Below are 27306 nucleotides of genomic sequence, written 5' to 3'. Positions count from 1 at the left end.
TCAGGCTCCCCAGTCCCACTCAGTCCCAGGGTATCTGAGTGGCCAGCATTGCGGAGGAAGGAGAAATACACTCCTTGCGACTAAAACTCACTTGCAGAAGTTGGGAAGACTCTCGATAATCTTGCCATTAAGTAGCTCCCCAGGCAGAGCCACCTTTGGCAGGCGTCCCTCCCCGCCACACCGGGCAGAGATGCGCTCGCCAGCAGGAAAGTCCTTCCTGGAGCCAGGGGCTGGACTCTGCCAGGTCTTGGGCACCGCTTAATATCAGCAGCCAGGCCAGACATCCTAAGGGTCACAATCCTCACCCCACACCCCAGGGTAACACCAGCCTCCAGGGACAGCCTGCTGCTGGCTCGTCCCCAAATTGCCTTAATCATAAGGAAAAAAAAACAAAAAATGAGCAAGCATCCCAGCACGCCCCAGCCTCACTACATTAGTGTATCTTGCTGCCACAGCCTCTCTTCCCGATGGGGAAAAGACCCTCAGGTCCGGCAAAACGCCAGCTCCGCAGCAGGCAGGGCAGCGCAGGAGGGACGTACCCAGCCCCGGCAAAGCGGGACAGAGAAACCGCAGCAAAGAAAGGGCATTTCTGCAAAGCCCCAGGCTCAGGGCTTCAGAAAGAGGGAAGAGGAATTCAAAGGCTACTTTACTTGCTCCCAAGTTATTATGTGTCGTTGTATATATTCAAGATGGTCTTAAGTCCTCGGAAGCCAGCGGAGCAGCAGAGGTTGAAGCGCGGAGGCTGGCAGAAGCAGAAAGCTGCTCTTCATAGTGCCCCTGCCGTCTGTAGAGGAGGGGAGTAAATCTTGCACCGCCTTTTCCACTGATGCAGCGGTGATAATATCTACTTAATTTAATTTGTGCTGTTTCCAGTCATCAACTTTTATGCACTTCCAGGAAGTAATAGGTTGATTTTCATTTCTATGTTTGAAACTTGGGAAGCCAAGGACCAGCCAAGGCGGTGCTCCCCTGAGAGCTGTGCCAGCACGCCGCCACCTCCACAGCTCACAGCCGAGCCCCCCAGGCATCGCCCAGCCCTGCACGGTGGCAGAGCGAGGGGCACCCAGACCTTCAGCCCCTCTCCTGGCTCACAGCAAACAGAGCAATACCTCCATCAACAACCACGGACCAAACCAGGGCTGGGCATCAGAGACTGCAGGGCTGCTCTCCCAAACCTGCCGGGAAGTCCACGCCATCCCACCGGCGTTTGCCGAGGCAGCAGGACCACACAAGGTTCTGTCCCGTGGGGATGCTTGGGGCTCCATCGAGCTGCCCCCGTGAAGCCAGATGAGACCCTGCCTCGCTTTCACAAGAGCAGTGGCTCCTCAGGAGCCCGAGACCACCGCACCTCTGCCGCGACCACCAAGGCAGGGCAGGAGGAAATGCTTGTCTGCCCTCAAGCCGTGTTTTGCTGTGGGAGCAGGAGCCTCGGGCTGTAAACACCGGCACTTCCCAGCCGCTGCCCCTCCAAAAGTGACCGGCCCCCAAGTACCTCTGCCCCTCATCCCTGGGGACTGATTTAGGGCAAGAAGCACAGGCAGCCCTGCAGCACCCAACCCTCTGATGTGGGCTCTCTTGCGTCTCGTAATGTGGGTGAGCTCATACTGACACTGCCTGTGTGGATTCTCTGGTGTCTAATAACAGGACTGTGCTGCAGATGCAGCCCCTCCTGGGAGGGCATCTCCTTGGGACAGGACTGGAGAGGCATGGGTGCTAGCAGGGTGCCCCATGCGTCCCCCCATCCTGCCCTTGGCTGTTTACTCACAGCCTGTAGGTTTTGCCCCTAAATTGATCAGCAGTAAAATGTTTCCATAAGCACCAGAGGCCCTCCCATCTCGGAGCCTGGCAGAGCAGGGCGGGAGCAAGGCACAGCAAGTGATTCTGAGCAGAGACCATGCCTGGGACTGACACCATCTTCCCTGAGCTGTGTCCAGAAACAAACAGTAATTCCCAGGAGAGGTGAGAACCTAACTCATTTTTTAATCCAGCTCATTTTTTTAACCCAGCTCATTTTATCCCTGCAGCACCAGCAGCAGACAGGCTGGTGGCCACCTCAGCCGCCTCCATTAATGACTTGCAGGCCAATTGCTGCAGCACAAAACTCTCTTGGTCCAACGGGAGTCAGACCCTGCTGTGATACGTGGGAGGACCACAGCTGCCTGGCACTCTGGAGACATGAAAAAGCAAGAAACGTGTTCCCATGGGCTCCTCACTACCCCAGAGCTCAGCACAGGACCACACGGACACTCGTTTACCCACTTACACAGCACTAGGAACAGTTTGGTGTACCTGGGTTAGAAGGAAAGCAGTAGTTCCACCAGCCTGGAGATTGAATCTATTCCTCACCTCCTACAACATCACCACATTAGCATCCTTAACTAGGCATTTCAATATCTGGGTGATGATGGATAGGTGGAGGGATGATGGATGGGAGCATGCAGCTAGACAGACAGATCGATCCCCACGTCCCTGGCAGCTGGTCCCCATAACCCAGCCCAAGGCGGGGAGCAGCCGAGGTCTTTGCGAGAGCTGGGGTCTGCACCAGAGGTCTGGATGGTGAGTTTGGGCTGCAGAGCCTGAGGACACGTGGAGCCAAGCCCGCAGCAGGGCACGTAACCAGTAAGACAGGCTGAATTTAAAGGACTAGTAACATCAAGGCCTGCAGCAGCTGATGGTCCTGCTGCGAAAGAGCTTCATGAACATCCGCTGATAAGGAAAAGCACTGGAGACCGCAGCCGTGGACACGGTAAGCGTAGCAGCTCAACTTGGGTTGTTGTCTGCTAATACCCAGCCTAAGAAATCGTCAACAAGTGGCAGTCATGGAAACTCCATCCTACACAACTGATGGGGACACTGAGCACCAGGCACACAGACCAGAGCCCAGCTCTCCTGCTACCATCCCTGTCCTGTCAATCAGTAACTGCAGCCAAAGAGCTGGTCCATGATGAAGCCCAGCACCGCCGGCACCCAAGCATCCACAAAGGCAACAGCTTTGTGTGCTCCTGCAGAAGGGCTGCTCCAGCCCGGCGGGATGCAGCCTGGCCTCTCCGCAGCCATCTCTGCAACCGGGACAAGCTCCCAGGGAGAACGGAGGGAAGTGCTGAACTCCCGGGTGGTGCTGAAATAACCGTGGTGCGGCAGATCAGCCCACCGCTCACCACCACCAATGCACTGGTCCACTGGTGTCCCTTGGCCAGGTCCCTAGCCACCACACAGCTGAATCGACAGGTCTTTTATCCCCCAACACAGCTACACCTATGCCCACGCACACACAGAACTGCATCTCTTAAAAACAGTCATGAGCAGGGCAGAGCAAAGGCCAAATCCCAGAGCCAACATTACACCAGCCAGGAACAAGGCAACGATCCCATAGCTCCAGCAGGATCACTCACTTAGCAGGGACCCGGGGATCCGGCGTTCCCAGTAGCTGTGCCGGCAGAAAGCGAGCAGGACTCTGGCGTGGTCTGCGTGCCCTCGGGAGGTGCGGGGGAAGCTCCCCAGCCCGTGGCCCCGGCGGCTGCTGTGGGACCACAATTTTCTCTTTCTTCCCCTTTTTGAATGCAACAGAGGAAAAATCCAGGGCCGTTTGGAGCACATTGAGCAGTGGGAGGCCAAGAGGCGTTCCTCCCCAGGCATGTTCAGCCGACGGCCAGCACGCCTGGGAACTCCAGCTGCTCTGCAAAAGCAGGGAGGACACTGGGACCTTGTTTGCTGCTGGACTCACGCGGGGTGGGATGTTACGAGCTGACAGGAGCATTCTCCAGAGCCCCCCCACCCTCTGCTGACTCAGCCTCTGGGGTGCCACCATGGCCCCCCCACCCGTGGGACATCTCCCTCCAGCGTCCTTGTCCTCATGTCTGCAGCTGGCAATGCAGGGAAAAGGGGAGGCTGGAAATTGGGGAGCCGTGCTCTGGTGTAACGCGGCTCTAAAGCCAACCGAGGGTTGCTGGGGAGCACCGGCACGAACTGTCCAGCACTGGAGTGACTCAATGCTCCTCGTCACAGGCCACAGCTTGGGACGCGCCAGCTTACAAAGCCTCCAGGGATGCGGGGGATGTTGCGAGGAGGATGCTGGAAGATCTGGCCAGAAATTCCACCTGTAGAGCGGGGACCCAGGCACAGCAGGGCTCTGGGTGCGGGTGAGCGGCAGCAGGAGCTGCCCTGCTGCAGGGAGCCACGAGGTCCCCAGAATCAGTCAGATCACACCCCCATCGGGTACCCCCACTCCAGAAGAGCCACACGCAGAGGCACACCATCACCGTGAAGGTGCAAATGAACGTGCCCAAGCTGGCCGGCTTCACAAGCACACGTGAGCACACCGCACCGATGCATCCTGCTGAACCACCATGAGCTGCAGGGTCCTGGCCCCCATCTACAGGGTCCCACCAGCCCACAGACCACCAGGACACTGCAGCAATGACGAACACACGGCACGGCAGCAGCCGGTGTTATGATGGGACCTGCCCACTGGCAGAGGGATCAGGCCACCCCTCCTACAGTGCTGATTTTCCACCCCACTGTGTAAGGAGGAAATGCAGAGCACATGGCAAATTAACCCCGGGCTGTCAATGGCAAATTAACCCCCGGCTGTCAGCAGTGCTCACGGGGACGCCAAGGGGCACTTGGGCCCTCTGAGCTGCGGTGGGGGTAGAGCGACCCTGATGGGAAATGGCTTTTCAGCCAGGGCTGGGCTGTGCAGACAGGAATGGCTGTGACGGGGTCACCAGGCTGGGCTCACCCCCCCAGGCTGGGACACCCAGGGACGGCTGCAAATGTGAAAAATAAAAGCAAAATAAAGCAGAGGATGGAGAGACAGAGGTGCCGGCAGTGGGTGGGATGGCACTGAGCGGTGGCTGCCTGCACCCTCTCTGCCCGGTGGCCTCCCTGCCCACCCAGGTGCTCTGCGGGCCAAGGGGATGTCTGGGACACTGACAGCGATGCCGTGTTTATCCAGGCTCACGCCACTCGCTAAACTCATCTGTTCCACTCCCTGACACCACAACTCAAACTTCATTAGCAGATAAAACAGATTTATTTTTTTTTATCTGTCAGCAGAGGCAGGGCATCACCCAGCTCGAGTTCACCGAGCCTGTTTTCATGCTCACTAAAGTCAAAAAGACGCGGGAAAAGCACACGTAACCAAACGCCCTGTGAGCCGGGAGCCACGCGCAAGGAGAAGCCTGCAGGCAGGGGACTCGAGTGCCTCTGCCCGAGCTGGCAGCTGGAGGGGCTCAGCACGAGGAATGGGTTTCAGCGGGGGTTGCACAGGTCTACAGCACACACACAAAAAAAAAACAACCCATAAAAGAGCGATACACTGGCCGGAGCCGGGGCAGGACCACGCACGCGTTGCCCCGTGCCAAGAGAGGATAAAGCTCCCATTTTCTCCGCGGCATCTGACTGGATCGCAGCTTCCCCCAGTCAAACATCTCAATGGCGAGAGCAGCGCACGCTGTGAAAGTTTCCCAGCCGTCTTATGACAGAGCATCCGTAATTCGTGCGGGTTTGTGCCTGACTGGCAGGCAGCGCCCGGCCCCGGATGGGACCTCCCGCCTGCAGCCGCAGAGCCCTCAGGTTTCCCATCCCCATCCCGGGGACTGGTCCAGGAAAGCCTTGGGATCAGAGGGGCCAGTGCGGGGCGGGGGGGCAGGACAGGGCGTTAATGCCGCTTTGTGCTCCGTTTTTGAGGGCAGTGGGAATGAAAGGAGCCCGTTGCGGAGCCCCACCGCTCCTGAGGGCACCGCACGTCCCTGTGTCTGCTTGCGATTGAATCGGCCCCTCGGATGGACGGACAGACAGGTGGACGGACAGACAGCAAGGTAGCCCGGAAAGCACTGGTTGTTTCCGCTTCAGAAAGAAGCGACCACAGGGACAGTCTGTCCTGAGATTTGGGGGTCCCTCTGCACCCCGGCGAAGGACGCCCTGCCTCCTCGGAGCGCTTCTCCCAGGGGTGTCCACCCACGCACCCCCACCAGCGTGGGCTTTCTGCCCACAGAGGGGAGGACGGGGATCCCGGGGAGAGTGACACCGCAGCAGGGTCCCACAGAGCCCCCGGGCTGGTGCCAGGCACGGGACACACGCTGCCCCCCCGCCGGGGACACGGAGGATGCCACGCAGGGACACACGCTCACGGCCAGGATGAATTCTGCTTCTGGATGACATTTAACGTTGGGGGAAAAAAAAATAGTTCTGAAAAGTCACCTTACAGCAAATTGACTTTTTTTTCCCCTGCACATCAGTAGCTTTAAAGTAAAAAAAAAAAAAAACCACAAAAAGAAACCAAAACAAAAACTTCTTTAGGCATTTCAGAATAGTTTTTCCTAGTTATTGTGAAAATTTAGATCAGAAAACGTGTTGGGTAAAATATTCAATTCCCCACAGCCTGGAGAGCCTCATCAAAAATCCATTTGAAGTATTACTCTCAAATCCCTCATGGCAATGGGATATTTTAAGGTCAGTTAAACTTATTATTCACTCAAGATTTTCTTTCAGGTTCCTGCATATTTCAAACAGATTTTTCCCCATCTCTAGCCCAATTGTGTTACAAAAAGCCCTTTCCTTTTTTTTTTTTTCCTGAAAAGAAAAAAAAAGTTGTCAAAAGAAAAGATACTAATCAGAAACAGCTTCTGAAGTCTTAAAACCTGCTACGGTTTGTACTCGTTACCAAAAAAATTGACACTATCTCCAGATCCCTAAATCCCTTGACTTTTAAAACATTGAATGGAGCTGTGCTTTAAAAAGAAGAATTAACTCAAATTTGTTTTTCTTATTTGCAATTCAGTTTCCTTGAAACAGGGTATATACACAGATTTTTTTTTTCCCTTCCATTGTGCAACGAAAGAAAGCAACTTCAAAAAGTGCAACCTGCATTATTTTTGGATTATTTAGGATTTCCAACTTAATGTAACTGCAATTTCTGCTCCTACGATCCCCTTTCCCCCCAAGGACACTATTTAATTTATTTATTTTTTTAAAAAGATCACCCAAAGAATGCAATTTTTTAATTTCTGAAGTGTCCCCAGCTCTGTTTGGAGCACAACAGCTCTTCTGGCAGCACACACAACCCAAGAGGGGTCAGCTCTCAAATCAATGGTACCTGGACAGGGGTCAGCAGGATCTGTCCCTGAAGAGACCACACAACCATGAATGGAATTTGTCTAGTGCAAAACAACAAATATCTTAGAGCAAATATAACAATATCTATTTTTACAACCATCCACAGAGAAACTCGACAGCCTGTTACAAGGTTCTGAAGTACAAAAAGATCAGCCTTTCCCCTAAAACACAAATGTCTGTTTTCTGCTCAAAACCTCCCCAGTTTTGAAACAACAAACAAATTCAAGATTTCATCTGGAAGATCAACACTTTCTTCGTGTTTAAAAAAAAAAAAAAAAAGGCAAACTCCTGCTTCGAAGAATTTTAAACTTTTGACCACAACAAATAAAAGCTTGAACTCCCCACTGACCTGCAAAGGGCTTGTATTTGCATCTTCCCAAAGAGAGAAGCTTTTCTGGAGAAGAGATGAATCACTGACACAAAGCAGCTCCTCTAATTACCAGGGACCCTCAGGAAGGAGTGAGTTTGGGTCATTTGCAAAGCCAGCCGCACGCCTGCACAATCCCAACCTCCCACGCCTGGGAAGCTGGCTGGTGGTCATGGCAAAGCACAGCTCCTCTCAACGCTGCTAACCTCTCCTGGCCTGGCCAGTAATATTGCATGGTCAGCATTTTCCGTCTTATTTCGGCACTTCCAGATCTTCTTGGAAACTTAGGGAGAAAATCAGCTGCTAACCTCCTAAGAGGTTGAGCACCAGGATGGACCAGAGGACACAGGTTCCTGCCTGCTCCAGCCTGGCCCCTGTCCTTACGCCACCACCCTGATCATGCCCCGAGCCTGCAGCAACACCACCCCGTCCACCTCCGCCACTAATTCGTTCCACTGCGCTCACCAGCTCCGAGCATCCCTGTAATGAAGGCCAGATACTTGGCTGTAGAGATGTAGTATGGGGAAAATCAGGATACCTGATGAAGACTTGGGCTGTGAGGGTCCCCCCAGGGTCTCTGAGTCCTTCCCAGCTTCTAGGGAGGACAATGCAGCAGTGGATAATCACCAGAAAACTATCCCGAGGGTCCATCCCTAGGAGCATTTCAAGCACCTTCATCCCCAAAGCCCTTCAAACACATCCTCCCTCGTCCCTTGCCCCACGTAACACATGGTTCAGCCACTGCCAGGAGGAGGGTGGCACCTCGTAGGAGCCAGGTTCCAAAGTCTCTCCCAAGAAGGACGATTGCTGCAACACAAACAGCTTGAGCTCTGCTTCTCTGTTGAGTTATACGGTTTAATAGAAGCCAGAGGAGAGCCAGGACAAATCAGACCTCACTCTGCCCGAGCTCAGTGGCTGAAACACAATGTGCTTGTCCCATGGATCTACTTGTGCTCTGCTCCGGGGAGCTGTCAGTGATTTTCCTAGCATTTGGAACAGATACTCCTGTTTTCAAACTGACCCAGCCAGGTCAGTGTGAACTAGACCGAGAGACCAGCCTCCCCCAGGACGTACCCCAATTACTGCTGGGTTGTTGGGACCCTATAACATATACGGGGCTGGGACAGCCATAAAGGCGCTTCCAAAGCCCCACCTCCCTGGAATGGAGGGGTCATCCTTACAAATCACTGGCTGCTCTCTGAAAGATGTTCCATGTTTACACCCCAGATAATAATTTCACAGATTTATGAAGGTCACAAACAATATCAAGAGCTCTACCCGAAGCCAAGAGTAATGCAGCCAACACAGGAGGCAAATTGAACAGAGAGGAAAAAATTGCAAGTGCCCATAATCTTGCTCTAGAGAGCAAAGACTTTAGAAATTATTAAACAGTTCTTAGTATTTCCAGCCATCTGGCCTGCATTTCTCCATTTACTCAATCAGACATATGTTGCTTTTATCCCCACCACTGCCAGTTCCCCCCTGTTCTCTGAAAACACGTGCATCCTCCACTCCCTGCTCATTTTCAGCTCAGCACACAGCAGAGGCTCCGAGTTCGGCACAACGCAGATTTCTAACAAGTGAACACGCCTGCTACAGCCGCTTCCACCAACAGATTTCTCCCACTTGTACCTAAAAATCAATGTTTGCACAAAACAAGGCAGTTCTGGCAGACCGAGATGTAATTTCAAGTTGGGAACCCCACTGCTGCAAAGCAGCACTGCTCCACCAAAACCAACGGCACCCTGTCAATTCATGCCAGCCAGGGTCTGGAAGGAGACATCTCCTCCAGCTGTGAGGATGTGGGGGGACCAGAGTCCACAAAAAGAGTGTTTTCTCTGGCGTCCCACACTGCTCCTTCAACCCAACTACACACAGGCTCTGCTGTACACTAACACATCCAGGTCATCGTGGCCAAGATGTAGCACCACAAACCTTCCTTATTAGCCCACTCTTTGCACCTCTCATTTCCAGCTATGATTTCTTCCCTCTTAACAAGTAGAACGCCTGTCCAGGGGGACCAGAAGCCAGAACTGCAATTAACAGATAGAAAGGGAGAAGAGGAACACTGCACTGCTCCAGCAACGCAGGGTCCCACCACCCAAGCCAACAGCATTGCCCTGGACCTCTACAGTCCTCAGAGGGCAAGAGAACAAGGAGATCCAGCAGTCTGTCCAAGGGCTGGCAATGCTGTCGTGCTAGCGTTGGTCATGGGAAGAGACCTACGAGCCACAGAGGCTGTTTTGGAGCGGCAATCATCACTAGTAAGAGGATAGAGCTGTTGGTTCGGATCAGGCTTAGCTTCCACCAAGCACAAAAACTCCCAGTCCTGGCTCTTTTGCCACCTGGAGAGGACTACTTTCCCACAAAATGACTCTCATCCCCCAGCAGCCTGCAGCAAAGCACATCTTCATCTTCACATCAACTTTCAGTTGCCCGTTCCTCTTCCACGAGGCTCCTCCAAAAACTGCCCTTCAAGTAGGAACAGCCTCTTCAAGTCTGCAACAGGGCAAGGAGTGAATTACATTTAATTACATACTGTCCAGGGTCTTAAGTATCAGGCCAAGTGTTACCAGATGTGCAGGGATCTCTGTCAAAGCGATCCGCAGGCTTGAATGCCTGTTTGGATATTTAATATGTTGGTATCTGGGGTGTGAGGGTCAGAGACGGGGTTTTCGATGCAGATGTTACAAATCTTTTCTACTCTTACCATCACCTTTTAATAACTCCATAAATCATCAGGCACTTCTCAGGTGACCACATAATTGCCCATTTGTGTATCTGAGCAAGCTTATCTGGACTCTGACTCTTTCCTGCCAGCAAAGGAGACCTGCTGAGAGCAAACTCCAGGGTTTTGCGTGCCCCATCTCTCCTTCAACAAGTCATCTCTTGGCATATGTGTTTCAGATGCATTGTGGCAGCGCAAGAGAAAGACAAGTAACTGATACAGGAAGATTAAAAAAAGGTTGGATTAGTCTGTTCCTAATGCGAGCCTTGCTGCTCGCAGTCCTTTGATTGCAGCAGAAATAAAAGATGGAAATTCACTGGAGGCAAAGGAATTAATTAAAAGGAGAATAAAGGACCATCAGTCTGTTGGAGTCCTGGCATCAATTCTGAGACTAGTTTTGAAGTGGCAACAGTTTTACTTGTTCTTTAAAGTCGTTGTTCTACGTCCTGCATGGTGACTGAGGGAACTAACATGCAGCATGTGCGGAGCCTTATGCTAGCAGCTGTCCAGGACAAAGTGACCCAGACGGCACAGGACCTACCTGCCTCTGGGAGGGACACCCAACCACTGCCTTGGTATCCTTCCACCTTCTTCTGCTTCAAGGGTCCTCCTCCAGACCCTGGCGGAAAGATTTCTGCAGAAATCAGGTCTCTTCAGGACCTCACACCATCCTACACCAAACTGCTCTTAACTGCTTTCTCCTAATCTACTGAGATCCTCAAAGCATGGTGGAGCCACCATCCTTCACGAGGCAGCCAGTGCTCATTTTGGGCTTGTAAACTGTCTTCGGATAATTTCATAACTCTGCAAGAAATAACTGCTGAGGTTTTGCTGTAGGTGAGAAGAACGCTAACCAGCTCCAGCCAAATCATAGCTCAAATTGGGATTGTCTTCAAGTACAGCTATGAACGCACATACGGATCACAGTTCTTCATAGCTTTCTTCTGGTTCCTGGCCCTTAAGTTTGCTTTTCTTCAGGAAATACTTGCTTCAAGCAAGAATTGAGATTCCCCCCATCCCATGACTCCAGAAGCTACAGCTCCAAAAAAAAAAAAAAAGCCACCAAGTCTCTTGAGATTCATAATGAAATCAGAAGAGTTCCCAAACCCTGCCCTCCACACAGATTTTGCTTTAAAAATTTATGTTCAGCTGCCACGTGAAGAGCAGGATTTGTCACCGAGAGCATCCCAGCTGAGCTTGGGAGAGTATCACAGCCAGCTTTATCTCCAAAGGGCACTGGTTACCCCTCCTCTTCATCCAGGAACTTGGCTCCAACTTAACCCAAACAGCAGCATGGGGTTTGGGGACTGTTTTCAGGTGAGAGCTGGGTACATCGCGCACACACAACCTATTGTGTAATTCATGAGCCTATGATGTCATGCAACCAGAAACCCACAAGGTGTATGTTAACACTTACAGGCAACTTGCTGAGCTGTGATGGAAACGCTGACATGAGAATCCCACAGCTGGACACAGCTGGAGTTAGGTGGTCACCAAACCTTGGCAGGACCGGTACATAATTTAAGTCCAAATTTGTCTTTATTTTAAAGAATGTTTGCCCAGATTAAAAAAATGTTTAGAAGAGGTCTTGCACCATCAGAGTGATTAATGCTAAAAAGAAATCACTCATTCAAGGTTCCTGTTCAGTAATTCAAGTTTTATGAACCTTTTACTTGACAGAGACCTTATTGTGAACCCTAGTAAGTCCCGTGAATATAGCAAGCCCTCACACGCTTCCTGATACACTGTAAAGCAGAAGAATATTAATTTTTAATATACATAACAAGATCAGAACTGAACAAGGCTATCCCTCGTTATCTGCCTTGTAACAAGATCAGGATCAAACCGAGCACGCTCTCGGGGAGGACGCGGTGGCTGAGTTACACCAGCACTGCACGTCCCTCCCATCTGCGCAGCGGGTAATTAGCCGGCACGCCACGCTTGCAGCCCATGCCCCAGCTAATTACGGCGACCCGCTGGGACCCGTGCGGGCTGTACCAGGCTCAGCAGCCCCATCTCCTCCCCAAGGCTGATGGGCTCTGGTGCTGCCTCCGCTCCCCCGTGGGATGCGGCTGAAGCACGAGAGATGAGCTCCGACACCCAGCACAGGGCAATACCCACCCTGTCATTGCACCCCGAGGTCCAGGACAGGTTGGGGTGATCACAGAGGTGTTTGTCCCCGGTGGTCTCCTAAAACAGCCCAGGCATGCTGCAGAGAGGGACCTGCAGTAGAGCTGGGGAAGGGGGGGGGCAGGCTGGGGACACCCTTCATCACTGACTGGAAGAAAGTGAGGGACGTGGTACAGGTACCTGGAGAGCCCTGATGATGGAGCTGGAGCCCAGGAGTGACCTGGAGCCATCTGCTAGTGCTGCCACCAGGACAGCACCCTCCAACAAAACCATAACCTACTGTCCTCCCATCTAACCCACCCCACCTAAGATGAGATCTGAGCTTCAAGCCTGGGTGGGTGCAGAGCGCTGCCATCCTTTGAGCCAACCTCCCTCTCCACACAAACTCAAAATAAACACTAAAGCACGACTTCAGCTGCAGGAGCCAGCCAGACCCAGCCCGGACCCCAGGAAAACCTGGTGGGTGAGGGCAGGACGGTGCCCCGACTGCTCTGCACCACGCGCCGCTGCAGCAGGTTTGGTGCCATTCCTGCACACAGCCCTTTCCCCAGACCACGGCGCTGGGATGCTCCCACCATCCCAGCGAGACCCTCGTCTCCCGTGTGCGCACTGATCCGGCAGCAGCACACGCCCTCCCCGCGGGGCAGGATCAGGCCCTTGGGGACACCTTTCTCCCTTCTCTTTCCGGCAGCAGCCCGGCCCCTGCCCGACGGCTCCTTTGTGAAGGAGAGGCACCAGCGGCAGCTCCGCGCCACCCGGGTGGCGGCAGAGCGGATGCAGGTTGTCACGCTTGGGTCTCTGACGCCGCAGGGGGACGTTCAACTCCCTCCCTCCCCCCAAAATGGGCTTTTCATGGAGACAAACGATCCCTTCCCTCAACAAAACCTAAATTCTCATTCGAAAGTACTTGGCAGCGGCCCCTTGAAATTTTTCTCATGGCTTGTGTGGCTTAGGAACATGACTTTCTGAAATATGAAAGCAGCCAGAGGAAGCGACCGATGCTCGTTGAAGAAACACACACACACCCCCCAGCTATGTGCCCTGCTGGGCTGTCGCTTGCAGGGATGGAGCCAGCAGGTCCTGGCCAGCCAGGTCCGAGCAGCTGGGAAAAGCTCTGCCCAGCCATCAGTAACTCACCCGGCCCCGAAGCATCACTGCCATGACAGGGCTGTGTCAGCCGGGGACTGGAGGGGCAGCCAGCGGTCCCCTCCCACTCCCCAGCATCTATTGACAAGTGGCAGCGATGAAGGATTGCGCTGACGAGCTCCGGATCAATGGCACTTATTGACCCCCCCCTCTTTGCTCCCAGTAATTGGAGGATTTCTTTCGCTTCCACTCTTATTGATGTTTCCTCCCTGGCAGGGTGTCCGTGGGGGTGCGTTGTCACTTGGAATTACAGAGGAGCTTAGCGGCACAGGCAGGATCGGGAACACCGGCACAGCACAGCATGGCACGTGATGGGAGAGATCTGGCAGGAAGAAGCAGGGGAAACTTTCAAGGCATGATCAGCACCCACAAACAGCCTCAAGAAAGTAAAAAAAAAAAAAAAAAAGAAAAAAAAAAAGAAAAAATCTGATGTAGGAGTACAGAGGTTGCAGAGGCGTTTCAGGATCCTGCCCCCCTGGTGCAGAGAGGCAGAGCACGGCTCAGACACCACGCAGGCAGCTCTGCCTTCAGCTACGGCAGGGGGGCAGGACTCTGCTCCCGGGTCCCCACCTCGCTGTGCTGTGGTTTGCTTTGAGGGCTTAAGTTTACCTGCAGCAAGAAAGGAGTCTGCTTGCACTCACGGAGGAGCCATCCTGCCCTCGGCCAAGTGCTGGTGCAGGGAGCAGAGGGGGTCAGGCGACAGCCGCAGGCAGCCAGCCCTGCCCGCAGCCCCGGCCCCCCAGGACCGGGGTTTGGGATGCTGCGGGCTCCGGAGCAGCTGGGAAGTTGGGCGGTGCAGGAGGGCTCTGCCAGCCCCCACCGAGAGGCACCACGCAGCGCCAGGCAGGAGGCAGAAGCGTGATGTGGTCTCCGGGGACGGGATCTGTCACTTTTCTTGTCCCTTCCCATCAATCACTGGCAGGTCCTTTTTTTTTTTTTTATTTTGCACAATACGGTGACCACCGAAAGCGGCTGCTAATTCACCAGCTGAACTAGCCCAAATGGTGCAGGCAGGGCAGGTGAGGAGGTGGCCAATTCTTCATTCCAACTGCAAAAACACCTCCCGTGCACCCACGAGTGAGAGTGCACACAGACACGGCCACGCACACACGCACCGTTGAGGGGCTAAGTAATAAATCAATAGCAAAGTGGTCAACCTTTCCCTCAGCAAGGACGCTTAACAAGGTCACATCCTTATTCTCTCCAGACTAATGAGTGGAGATTACTAATAAGACCTCAGTGACAAGTGACTATATTAATGTAATTCTCTCCTGCTTGTAATCAATTTTGTGTGTTAAAATGCACAGCAATCTCGGCCGCCCGGGATGCTTGTGCCACCCCCAGCGCTGCAGAGCTGCTGGCGGGGAGAGAGGAGTTTTATTCCCCTTGTGTCCCTGCCCAGCTGCAGGGTTTCCTCGGCAGAGCACGTTCGGTCGTACAAAATCACTCCCAGGAGGAGCCCGACAGCACATCCCGCTCCCAAAGTGCTGCTGTTCCCCCAGGCCACCTAAAACATTTCTGTGTTTGTGCTTTAACAGCCCAAACAGGCAAAGTTTTCTGCAACTGCTTATGAGAAGCTAATTTCAACCATTTGACCCCTTATTTCCATCTCAAACGGTGCTGGTCCCTGCGCTCTGCGTGCTCCAGGTCAGGGTGGTTCATGTCACCAGCGGCCCCAAACCGAGCAGCACATGCCGGAACAGGGATGCTCCCTTTGGTCTGCGGCACTGGAGCGCCTCAGACGCGCAAAGCCTGGATCTCTGCAGGCAGAGTCATCCCTGCTGTCTGCACCTACCAGCAGCGCACCGGGTCGGGCACTTACAACCCCGTGCACTGGGATCACTTGCAGGTTCAAATTCGGTTAGCCGGGCACGCTGCCTCTGTGCCCTGGTTACTGCCCCAGCGGCCTGACTGACTGCAATATTCCCCATTTGCATTTCAAACGACTCTTCAGATCAAGAGTGACTCACTTAAGAGATGCATGAATAATTTTGAAGACGTTTAGACTTCTGTGATCTGCGAGCTGTCTCTGCGCAGAGGGAGAAGGAGGCAAAATCAAATGAGATGCTGTGAATTTTCCACCCAGGATCATTACCACAAAAGGTGAGCGTGCAAAACCTGAGCAGCCACGAGCACACTGTGCCCTGAGCACCGACACGTCGGGACCTCAGACCCTGCCAAGGGGAAAGCCCCCCAAACGAGACTCCCCCAGCCCAGGACACACGATGCCCATGGTAATGCCAGACACTCGGTGCCCAGGAGTTTAGGCAGAGACCTAGTAACTAACGGAGCGGCGCAGGATCAGACCTGCACTTTTCTGGACTCTCAACACATCTGTTTAAAGCTGCAATGTATTTTATTTGTGCAACCACTGCGTGTCTGTCATTTGTTACGGAGCAGAGCTGGCCCACCCCACTCAGGGCGACCGACATGGAGAAGCCCAGGGACTTCAGTCTGCTAGAGAGATCTGAGCTGGATCCTCCAAACCCTGACTCGTGAGAGCAACGCGTGGTGTCCCCCAGAGCCCTGGAAGCTGCTGGGGAGCAAGGGCCGTCCTTCACACCACCTATTCCCACATCCAGTCCGTACATCCTCTTGCAAGGAAAGACTCATCTCAAACCACCGCCCCGGCGGTGCCCAGGCTGGATCAGACCTGGCCAGCCTGCCTCCACCTCATGCCTCCTAGCCACAGGCCAGGCTTTTAACCAAGGGCTTTTCAAAGACCTGCAGAAGGCTACCCAGAACATCCCTCTGCTCCTCACTTTAATAAATTTCTAAACAAATGCCCCAGAAAAATATGGTGGGAGGCACAGAAGGAGATCCAAGAGCTCCGCTGGCTCCTCTGCTGTCCACCCCCAGGTAGATGACCTGATGATTTTTTAGCCTGATGGAGCAGGGCAAGGAGGGCATGGCTGGCAGAGATGCCTGGCACAGCTCTGCGCCGCAGGCAGGGCTCGCTGGCGGGGCCAGCTGGGCACGCCGCACCTCCTCAGTGCTGCGGGACTCGGAGCATCTCGGTCTCCACCACAGCGCGTGGCTTGGTCCTCGCTGAAGGGCTGGAATGTAGCATGAGAGCAAGGGCAGGAATAAACCAAGCCTTCTGAGATGCTCTGTGGAGGGGCGCAGCACCTCGCAAGACCTGGCTGAGGGCACAGCAGACCACCCTGAGGGGCTCCAGGCTGGCAGCCAGGCGATGCCAGCCTGCCCGAGCCCCTTCGGCCATCCCAAGAACTGGGGTGCAGGGAAGGAGTCGCCGGTCTCACCCGGCTCCTGGAGCCCCCACCAGCTCCAGGTCCTGCAGGACATGGGAGCATCCGTCTGACACCGGCCGGCTCCCTAAGCAGGCGGATTTCCAAAGCCCTTTGAAAAGCCATTTAGAGCTAAGTCCTGGTATTAAACCTGGCCTTTCATTAGTCAGGTTTTCAATCTCTGCCTGAGCCTGTTTCAGCAAAAAGTTTTTTAAAAGGTCAGGAAGAAGCTTTTAAGCATATTTGCCAATTAACTATTGTAACCCCCTCCTCGACTCCATGCGAGCTGCCCACTTCCTTCTCAGGGGATGGTAATTACTGTTTTATAAATAAGCTTTGAACTCTCTTAAGTAATAGTCTCTCCTTGCATAAAAGCACCCTCTAAATCCACTGGCCTTTTCCACCTTCTGTCACTGTCTGCATCTAAAAATAATCTAGGAAAAAAAACATAGTACTTTTAAGAAGAAACTCAGAAACTCTCTCTTACTCTGTGATGACTATTTCTCCAGACCCTCAATAATTCAACTAAGAGAAACCCTGCGGCTTTAACTGCTGTTTGTGAACTTTTCATGATATTTGACATCTTTTCGGAAGTTCTCTGGAGTTACATGAGGTGATAAAAAACCCCATCCATGGTTATATGTTCAAATTTCTAGCCCCTGAGGTAACAGAAGAGTAACCAGGGGAGCACAAGAAAAAGGGCATGAATGAAGAAGTCTTTTCCAAAGGTACTGATTCACATAATATTGATTTTTTTTTTTTTTTTTAAACCAGCCCCATGATTTCTAGGTGCCCAGCATTATGCATTTCTTTAAGCAGTCTGGGATAGCAGCACTGGCGGACTTGAAATCCTTTAGAAACTCAGGTTACTTCTGCACACCCCACTGCACAGCCTGTATATAAACCCACCATTTATTTAAGAGAGACAGCGACAGAGAAAGCATTCCTCAGTCAGGAAGACCACGACTCGTTCCACTCTGCAAGTCACAGCTTTTATCCGATAAATCGCAGCCAACACTAACATGCAGCTTTAATCACTTTAGCCTGACACTATCTACGTAACAACACATGGAATAACCCGACTTAATTTTTGCCTTGCAGCTGAGCCAGGCTAAAATTCAGACTCACAAACCTGCTTGTATCAGCAAGAAGCGCTTCATCGGCTTCGGCGGGCTTTGGATTGGGAGCAAAACTCGGGAGCTTCCATGTGAAAGCAAGGGAATAACGTCAGCGTGAAAGCGGGGGGCAGGAGGGCCAAGTCATGCTCCTTGCCCCATCGCCGAATCGCTGCCGGTGGGAAAGATCCCACTAAACAAGGCAGGCACAGCCCCTCTCGCCTGCCCTCAATAATATCTGCCTAGGATCCCTTTAAACGGTTTCAAATGTTAATTCCTCATCATGGCAGTAAAAGCTATTTTTAATCCCACGTGAAAGCAGTTTGCAGAAAACCAAACTTTGCACGTATTACAGATTGCTTCCCAAGCCCGGGCAGTGCTGTGTGTTAGGGAGCGGTAAAACGGGGCACACTATTGCGGGGAGACCTGGCTGGCTGGCACGGACACACACACAGCACTTAAGCCCTGTCCTAAGTCTAGAGCTGGGACTAAAACCTTGTATAAACAGTAAATGATATAAAAGGGATATAGACCCCCTCTACACATGGACACATTTTTTCTGTCTAAAAGCAAATCCAAAGTATTGTGCATTAAGTAAAAGCAGCAAAATATCTTCTTCATAGTTACAAAATTTTAGCTTTTTTCCCCCTCAGGTTGTCTGCATTTTTTTCTTTGTATTTTAGGATTGATTTTCTAAACACAGGGGTGAGCATAGGAGAAGCTTATACAGAAAGGCGCTATTTTTGTAATGAAAGTTGGTTTTTTTTTTTAAAAGAAAAGAAAACGAAGTAACAAACCCAAGAAGCATGCTGCAGGACTGAGTTTCTGCAAATGCACCAAGAAAAACAAGGGCCACTCTCAGCCACAGAGTGTTGAAACACGAGTCCATCAGGAGAACAGATTAGCTGGTGTCAATGAATAAAGATAATGTCCCTGAGCAGGTCTCAGTGCATCGCCATCTGACTCCTCGCAAGATCCTTTTGTCTGTTCCCACCTATGTATTTCTTAAATGCGCCTGTGAAAAGCTCTCCCTGGAAGGGGATACAAGCTCCATGCCAAAACGCAGTCTGGTGACTCCAGAGTAGCTGAAACGTCGGATTTTATTCAACAGCTTGTGCTATAGAGTGTCTTGATCTGTCTGTACAATCACAACACACACAAAAACCCCTGAAGGCATCTACTTAGCTCTACTTTTCAACTGCCAATAACACTCACAGCAAAAGTCAAAAGAGCAGCGCTGGAGCCGCGTCCTTTCCCTGCCGCTCAAAGGCTTCAGGGTTGCAAGGTTTGGAGATAACAAAGTCTGGCTCAAGAAATCCTGGATGCCTTTCAAGAACGTTATTAGCTCCCATGAATGGGTTTGAAGGAGAGGGGGGGAAAAAAAAACCCCAACCCACCCCACATCGCATGTAGCAGCTCTCTGCTAACCATCCCTCTCCCCTGGGCACACGCACGCGGTCCCAAGCTGGGACACCCCCAGCACTGTTTAACGCATGCACAGAAGCATGGTGTAATGCGTGACAAACCACACGAAAAGTTCCTCCCCCCACACGCAAACCTGCATGTGCTGCATCTGATCAAAAGGGGAAATGACAATAAAAAGCTAAATTCCGCCTCCAAGAGATTCAGAGCTCTGGGATGGCTCTGCAGCACCGGAGGATGCTTTGCGGGGATGCCTGCTTGCCGCGTGCCACCGCAGCTGGCTGCAGGGCTCCAGCCTGGCCACTCACCAGGAAGCATCGGCCAACTGTTAAAAGCCATCCCACAGCACTTTTTACTACTTCTGGCCCAAACTGTAAGAAAATAAGGAATTATGTACAATTCCTATGAAATCCAGTGTGCGCCATCACGCAGGGTGCAGTTTCGCAGAGCACACCACCAATGGCTGCTTTCTCGTGGTGTGCGGCACTGAGATGCGAAGGGCCGTTGGGAGGCCTGGCCCAGCCCCGTTCCTGTGTAACTCTTTCTTTGGCTATCGGGAAAAAGCAGGAAGAGGAGACAGAAAAGAGGGACTCGGATCATAGCGCAAAACTGTCGTATTGAGCTGACGCTGCAAAGTTTTGATGGACGGAGACAAGGAACCTGTTCTTTGTATAAGCTACATCAGGTTGAATTACCCTTGCTTTTAGGCAAGCCAGCATCTGCAAAGACCCTTCCCTGCTCTGCTCTCGTGCCCCAAAGCCGCTGTTATCCATCATGTCTCCTGCCCTTTTCCCCACAGCACCAGAACGGCCGAGGCTGCACCGAGTTATGGTGCAAGGCAGATGGAGCAGTCTGAACCTCTGAGCAACATCGGGCGGCTGCGTGGGAAACAAGCCCGGCTCTGGCAACCAAAAAGGGAACAACCCCGTGCAAAGAGCTCCGCTACGCCCCCAAAATGTCGCCAGCGGAGCAGAGCAGCATCCGCTGGAGAGCCCACTGGAGCATACAGCCCACAGCCCCACTCGCGCAGGCATCGTATGAAATACCCTGAGCGCCCCAAATGCCGCCTGTGACCCCGACTCTGCTCCTCCTCGCACAGAGAAGTCCCTGGGTTGAAAGCAAGCACTGTTCTGCAGGCACGGCCATTACACGCCGTAGCAACCCGGCCAAGTGCAGTTTTTCTTCAACTCACAAAATCAAGGGCAGGATTTGGCCCTATGACATCATGCTTAGCATCTCTCCAAATTTTTGCAATGAATTTCTAAATATCACGGGCGAACATCTCAGATTCAGTTAAGTCCTTAACGTTCGCCTTCGCCTATGCTCCCGTAAAGCAGACAGACAGACAGCAAGGTTCCCAGGTTCCCAAACAGGACACTCGCACTCCCCAAGCCGCTGCACGAGCGGAGGAGCAGACACGCTAACATCACTACTTCTTTTTATTTAGGTTTACTTTAAGCAGTACTAAGTGCCAAAAAAATTAAAATAGTGTTTTGCTTTAGGATAAAATGTCACGTCATGCTTGGATTATCCATTAGGTAATTTATGTTGCAGTCTAGAAAAGGTGTTTAATCTTCTTATAATTAGCTAAACCTCAAGGAATTTCATATGAGATGCTTGCTGCTTGTGCTGAACATTTTCTTTTCAATAGCAGAAAGAACTACTGCAAAAAAAGGGACTTTGGGCTATTTTAAATTTAAATAAAACAAAATGCTCCAGTAAGAACAAATGGTTTCTGCCAGTAACTTACATTGTAACGTAAACTACTCAGCACCCACAACCAGATACTCCTGCCACAGCAGTGAAATTGCTACGGGACTGAACTACCAAAAAAGAACAAAACAATTCTGTGGCAATATTTCCAAGGGAATTTTTTTTTTTTCCACATTTACTTAAGACAAGCAACGACCTACAGGTGCCTTCGGGCCAAATATCTTGGCATGAGAAGCAGTTGGTGTAATTTTGGTTTCCTAGCAAGTTCAAATATTTAAAAAATGTTTACACCACTTTGAGATATTCATTGGAAAAACCTGAACTTTTGTCCAACTTCTATTTTCCTCCACTCCAAACACACCCCAGCTTTAAACATTTAGCTCTGTCTGGCTTTCCTGGGGGAAAAAAAAAAACCACAACAACAAAAACCCAAAACCAAAAACCAACTCTCAGTGTAGCAAGGTCATGTAAGAAGACAAAACAAGAGTGGCAAAGAGAAGAGGAAACTAAGGAAAATAGTTGTGCGTGTGATTGAAAACACACTTGCTCTATACAGAGTTAAAGCAAAACATCTACTGATTTTTTTCTCACTAGAAAGGATGCAACTTCTTCCCAGCACAGCGTACACTTCCCTACGATGCCTCTGACTGTGCCGAAAACCTTCCTCGCTCTATTTCTCCAAATTTACCATAACCATATGCAGAATCATCTTAAAACATCGCTCTGGTATCAAGCCAGGCTCCCTGCAAGCACTTACAGCACTAAAAACTCACTACACAGCAATCCAAAACTAAGATTTATTTATTCTTCTCTCACTGTGGTCCATCCTGCAAACGTCTCGCTGGACTACGGCAAGCGATATGAAAGCGTTCGATCTTCCACACTTTAATTATGTGCTCGCAGTCATTAAACTCCCATTCTGCCAAGCGAGATCTATCTTGTAACCCTCATCCAAAAAGATTAGTTATCATCATTATTGTTTCTAGAGCAGCGTAGATACAAACGGAACTGAGAAATGAGCTAATAAATCACGGCAATATTAATACAGTCATAAAAATAAGTGCGCTACTTACTGCGTTTGAAGGTGTGTTAAGTCAGTAACTTTACAGTCCAGATGTGGTCTTACAGAGCTGAAACTCTGTGGGTAAAATTACCACTAAAATTACACTTTCCATTAAACACACTGATTTTCACAGGTTATTATTTTGGCGCGGATTGCTAAATTGCAACCTTCCCCAAAACATCAAGAAACATTAAGAGCACGTCAGAAATATAGTATTCCCGTGGGGCTTGGGGAGAATAGGATGGAGAAGCAGGAAGGACAAGGAGAGCTACTCCTTTTATTATTTTCAGATGTTTCCCCGAGAACACCGCAGTGCTTTTATAAAGCTACACATTTGGACTCTCTTCAAAATAACGGACCAGATTCTTTCACTGCCTTCAAGGGACTTAGCGCTCCGACTCCACTTGGCCCGGCCACTCCGGAGTTGGCCAGGAGACGGGAGTTTAATAGACACCACATGCACAGTAGCTGCTCTTCCGAATGCTTTATCGCCTGAAGAGTTCAATTCCATTGAAACCCTCAAAACTAAACAACTCCCTTGAATCAATACGGTTCTGCCCTTTGACACAAACCTACCGAGGAATTCAAGCGATACTGTTTTACTCTTCCCCTTCGGTCGCCGGTTCGCTGTTTCAGCGCACAGCCAGGATCAAGCCTGGTCCTGCAAGCCAAGGTCCTCGCTCCCTTTATTTTTATAAGCCACTCGAATAAAGTAATTTCTAAAGGAAGCCGGCGGGGAAACGGTGGGACAGCTGAGAATAATGCGTTAAAGGTTAAAATCGTGAAGCCTGGATAATTTAAAAAAGCACGTTTCTGCTGCCGGCCGTCCCGCTCCCGGCCACCTGTGCCCGGCCGGCTGGGCTGCGGGATGTGGCACACGGGGGGACACGCGGGAACACACACACACACACACGGGGGAGGACACACACACACGGGGACCGGCTCTCACGCTCCCACCGCTCCCGGCTTCAGCGGCGGCCCCACAAACGCGCCCCCCAGCCCCCAGGCAGGGCAGAGGGGCAGAGCCCCCCCCCGCCCCCCCGGCTCCCTTCGCATCCCGCCTGGGACTCGCGTCCTCTCCCCCCGCCCGCTCATTCACTCCTCTGTCCTCCCAGACCCCCGAACCCCCTTCATCTCCAGGGAGCCGCCGCGCTCGGACCAGCCTGTTGCAGAGCACGGGAGGCAATTAAACGCGACTCGGCGCTTAATTAGCGATTGCCGGGGCCAGCCCGCCCGCCGTTACCTGTACCAGCGCAGCCCCTTCTCGTAGCACCTGTCGAAGAAATGGGGCTCGGCGCCCACCGCTCGCACCCCGGGGTGCGCCCGCAGGAACTCCAGCAGCGCCCGCGTCCCGCCCTTCTTCACGCCCACGATGATGGCCTGCGGGAAACGCCGGCTGCCGCCGCCCGGCGGCCCCGCGCCCTCCGCCGCCGCCCCCGGCCCCGCACCGTCGGGGAGCGCGGCGGGCGGCGGCAGCAGCAGGGCGGGCGGCAGCGGCTCGCAGGGCCCCGGCAGGCAGTAGAAGAAGTAGGTGAAGAAGAGGATCATGGTGAGGAGCAGCGAGGCGCGGCGGCCCCCGACGGGTCCCAGCAGCCGCCCGCTACATCCCATCGGGGGCCGCTCCCGGCCCCGCCGGGCAGCGCATCCCGCACGGCCGCCGCGCCCCCCTCCGCGCTCCGCTCCGCGCACACCCGGCCCGACCCCTCCCCGCGCACACCCGGCCCGGCCCGGCCCGGCCCTCCCCTCGCGCGCCGCCCCCCACGCCCACCCGCGGGGCGGGGGAGGGCGCGCGACACGCGCGTGGGGGCGGCAACGTCCCGAGGGGGCGGCGGGGGGGCGCGGCACACGCGTGGGGCACCGCCGGGATACCCCCGGGGGAGCGGGGCACCCCCGGCACCCGCGGGCAGCCCCCGCGTGGGTACCACAGCCCGGCCCGGGGCAGCCCCGGTACCCTCCAGCCCCCTCCGAGGAGCCGCAGCCGCGGCGGAGGGAAACCCACTCGGGTCCGGTGCGCGGAAGGGGGGGGGGGATATGCGTTTTTCCATCCTTTTCCATCCGATTTTCTTTTCTTTTTTTTTTTTTTTTTAGAATTTCTGTGGCTGCAGCGGGCGGTTTTGGCCACTCGCCTCACGCAAAGGGCCGCGCAGGGGAGGTTGTGGCTCTGCAGTGGTGCGGGATCCCAGGCAAGCGCTGGGCTGGAAATAACGAGCCATAACCGCGATGGTAGCCCAGTGCCGCGCAATTAGCAAGCAGCACCCGGAGAGGCAGCGCTAATTAGGCTGCATGGGCTCCCACTGCAGGCGTGGAAAAACAGCCCCTGTGTGGGGGTATTTATTGTTTGGGATGGGAAGGATAGTCCTGGGTTTCCAGCCATTCCCCTGTACCTTCTGAAATAAGCCCAAAAGTAGCAGTTTAGGTGTTGTGATTTAAAATGGGTGTATGTAATGGATGGTGGGCTGAGATGAGGTGGTTTTCCTGCTGCTGCTGGGGAAACCCCATTCCCCAGGACCCAAAGCAACACGCATCTCGGGTGCTGAATAAATCCTGTGCGGTGCCTCAGCGTTGGTCGCACATTGGAGCTGGATCCCACAGCAAGCGGCTGCGTGGGCAGCACCCCTGGGTGCCGCGGGCCAGGCCTGGGCCTTGTGTGCAGCAATGGCACCGTTCCGGCTTGCTCCTGCCCTCCCAGCAGCATCTGCTGTTGCCAAACACAAAATAGCCGAGCCCCAGCCTGGGGGTACCCGTGCCTGGGGGCTCCCACGGGGCCATCACCCCTGGGACCCACTGCAGCTTCACTGAAATGCTCCCAGGGTTCACCCTGCCCCACGCCTCGAATCACTGGGGCTAATTTCCAGTCTCGTGCTAAAGCCTTCCTTTTTTGTATCTGAAATCAGCCGTGTCTTAATTAACTTTTTAATATAATTAGCTCTTTTTTATAATTAGATCTCCCAAGTCTTCCAAGAGCTAGAGCATGGCGGGGAGGGGGAGATCCATGGCCTGAGACCGGAGGGGGTGCAGACCTGTGCAAACACAGCTGCGTCGGGAGGCAGCGATGCTCCTGCGTGGTGCCACAGCTGCACCGTTGCACGCTTGTACAATGGCACGGCTGCAAGCCAGAAGAGTTGCAAGACCGCCCGGTTGTGTGACAGTTCAGCTGCAGGGTGGCAGGGCTGCAGGGTGGCACAGTTGAAAGGTGGCACGGCTGCATGACGGCAGGGCTGCGGGGTGGCAGGGCTGCGGGGCGGCAGGGCTGCGGGGTGGCAGGGCGGCAGGGCTGCGGGGTGGCAGGGCTGCAGGGTGGCAGGGCTGCGGGGCGGCAGGGCTGCGGGGTGGCAGGGCTGCAGAAGGATGGGGCTTTGTGCCCTCTCGTGGCTGGTGCTCGGAGGCTGCGCTGGGGCTGCCTGGCCCATCCTGCACGGTAGCTTTTCAACGAGAGGAAATAACTGCGCGAAATAAATGCGACTGGAGATCCCTTCCATTTCACAACGTGACGGTTCCCCAGGGAAAAACGAGGAGGAAAGATTATGACAAGGAAGTGAATCTGTTATCGGGAGCAGTTTGATAAATAAAAACGCATCCAAATTCTGCCGCGCGGCACTTGCCAGCTCTTGTTGGGTTTACGTAAGCGATTAGCGATAGAACTGTTTCACTTCGGGCGAGAGCGGGTGGGAACGGCTCCAGCTCCTGTTTGGGCTGGGGGGGGATGTTGTTGTTGGAAAATGCCAATTTGTCAAAATGGAAACGTTTGGCAGGAATGTATCCATTTTGACAAACTTCTGTCAAAACACAGCCAGGGAGGCTCTGGGAAGGCAAGGGGGGAGTGCAGCACAGCGCACCCACCCTCCTCATCCTCAGCGCAGGGGGATCCTGCAGCGGCTGGGGCTGCCGGTGGCCAGCTGGTGCAGCGGGGCCTTTCGGCACTGCCAGCTCCCCCCCTGCGCCGCCAGCGCTGCCGGGTCTCGGTGCTTGCCGCTGCTCGGGCACGGTTAGAGGAGCGGCACCTTTTCCTTTCTCGCCCTCAAAGTTGGGGAAAAAAGGCTTAAAATGTGAGCTTGGGGCTCACTGCTGGGGCCAGGCACCCTGTGGCGAGGAGGGGAAGCACGGAGCACCGCGGGCACTTGGGCTGTGCCTGAGGCTTCCCCAGCCCCGTGTTTGGACGAGCTGGTGAGCGGCCCTGCTGCAGCATCCCCGGCCTCAGCCGAGACCCCACCAGATGAGGACTGGCTCCCTGCCTTGCTGGCTGCTCAGGCAGTTAAGGATAACAAGCACTCAGGTGCAATTTTTTAAGCAAAATTACGACATTTTGTTTGAAAAAAAGGAGTTCTGAAATGAGTGGCTCTGATGTTCCCCATGCTTGGTGCCCTTGGCGGGCAGCGACCGCCCTCACCTCTCCGTGGCTGCCCAAGAAGGGCTGTGCGGGACGCGGGATGTGAATCCAGGCCAGCAGGGCCGGTGCCCAGCGCCTCTCTGATCCCCTGGCTGCATCATCTGCCATGTGTCTTCCCCCTCCGTTAGCACATCTTCACCTGCGGCTCTAGTAACACAACCTACCGCAGAGCGCAGCTTTATGAGGGTTTGGTGATCCTGTTGAAAGGTTTCCTGCTGCAGCCGCCCACCGGGCTGCCAGTGGTGTTGGTCTCTGTTGGGGGACGGGGCTGCCTTCCCCTGCAGGAGCAACGCCACTGCGATGGGCACCGATGTGTTTCCACCAAAGAAGCAAAGCCGGGTCGGCAGCGAGAGAAGCAGGGCACGGAGCCACCGCAGCCAGCATGCCGGCCGTGCCTTGCTGGCCCTTTGCAGTGCACGACCAGGAACAGCATTGGGAAGATTTATCCTCGCCCCTGGGGAGAGCAGGGACAGGCACTGCCATACCCTGTACCGCAGCTCCTCAGCCAGGCCCAGTTTGCTCCCAAGGCTGATGCACACCACGGTCACTGCCCTGGGTCACTGCATAAGCCCTGGCCGTGGGGCTCTGCACCCTTGGGTGGCACCCACAGCCCCAGGGAGGCTGGCAGCAGTGGCCCCACGGGCACCCCTGGGGCACAGTCAGTCCCCAGGGCCGCTCACAGCACGGAGGAGCCACCGGGCTGCTCTGGCAGAGGCAGACGAAAGTGTTTGGGGCTGTCACCAGCGTTATGGATGGGCTGTGAGCGCTGGCAGGGAGCGGCACGCAGATACTGCAGATGAGCAGGGAGCCTCTGCGTTTCTGACCCGATTGATGAGATGCAAGCGCTGTCTGTTTCACTTACTATATCACC

General features: G+C 53.6%; 1 protein-coding gene across 1 annotated transcript in view; it reads right to left on the bottom strand.

The window, feature by feature from the left end:
* HS3ST6 (heparan sulfate-glucosamine 3-sulfotransferase 6) overlaps nt 1-23659 on the bottom strand; it is a 40850-nt gene extending 17191 nt beyond the window's left edge. Inside the window, exon 1 of the mRNA XM_075767432.1 lies at nt 23292-23659. Within this exon, the coding sequence (XP_075623547.1) occupies nt 23292-23659 (368 nt within the window). The remainder of the gene's footprint in view (nt 1-23291) is intronic.
* Between the last annotated feature and the right edge of the window lie 3647 nt (nt 23660-27306).

The sequence above is a fragment of the Balearica regulorum genome, chromosome 15, assembly GCF_011004875.1.
Source record: "Balearica regulorum gibbericeps isolate bBalReg1 chromosome 15, bBalReg1.pri, whole genome shotgun sequence".
Taxonomy (NCBI): domain Eukaryota; kingdom Metazoa; phylum Chordata; class Aves; order Gruiformes; family Gruidae; genus Balearica; species Balearica regulorum.
The sequence above is the reverse complement of the archived record's forward strand: the minus strand, read 5'-3'. Positions and strand labels throughout refer to the sequence as shown.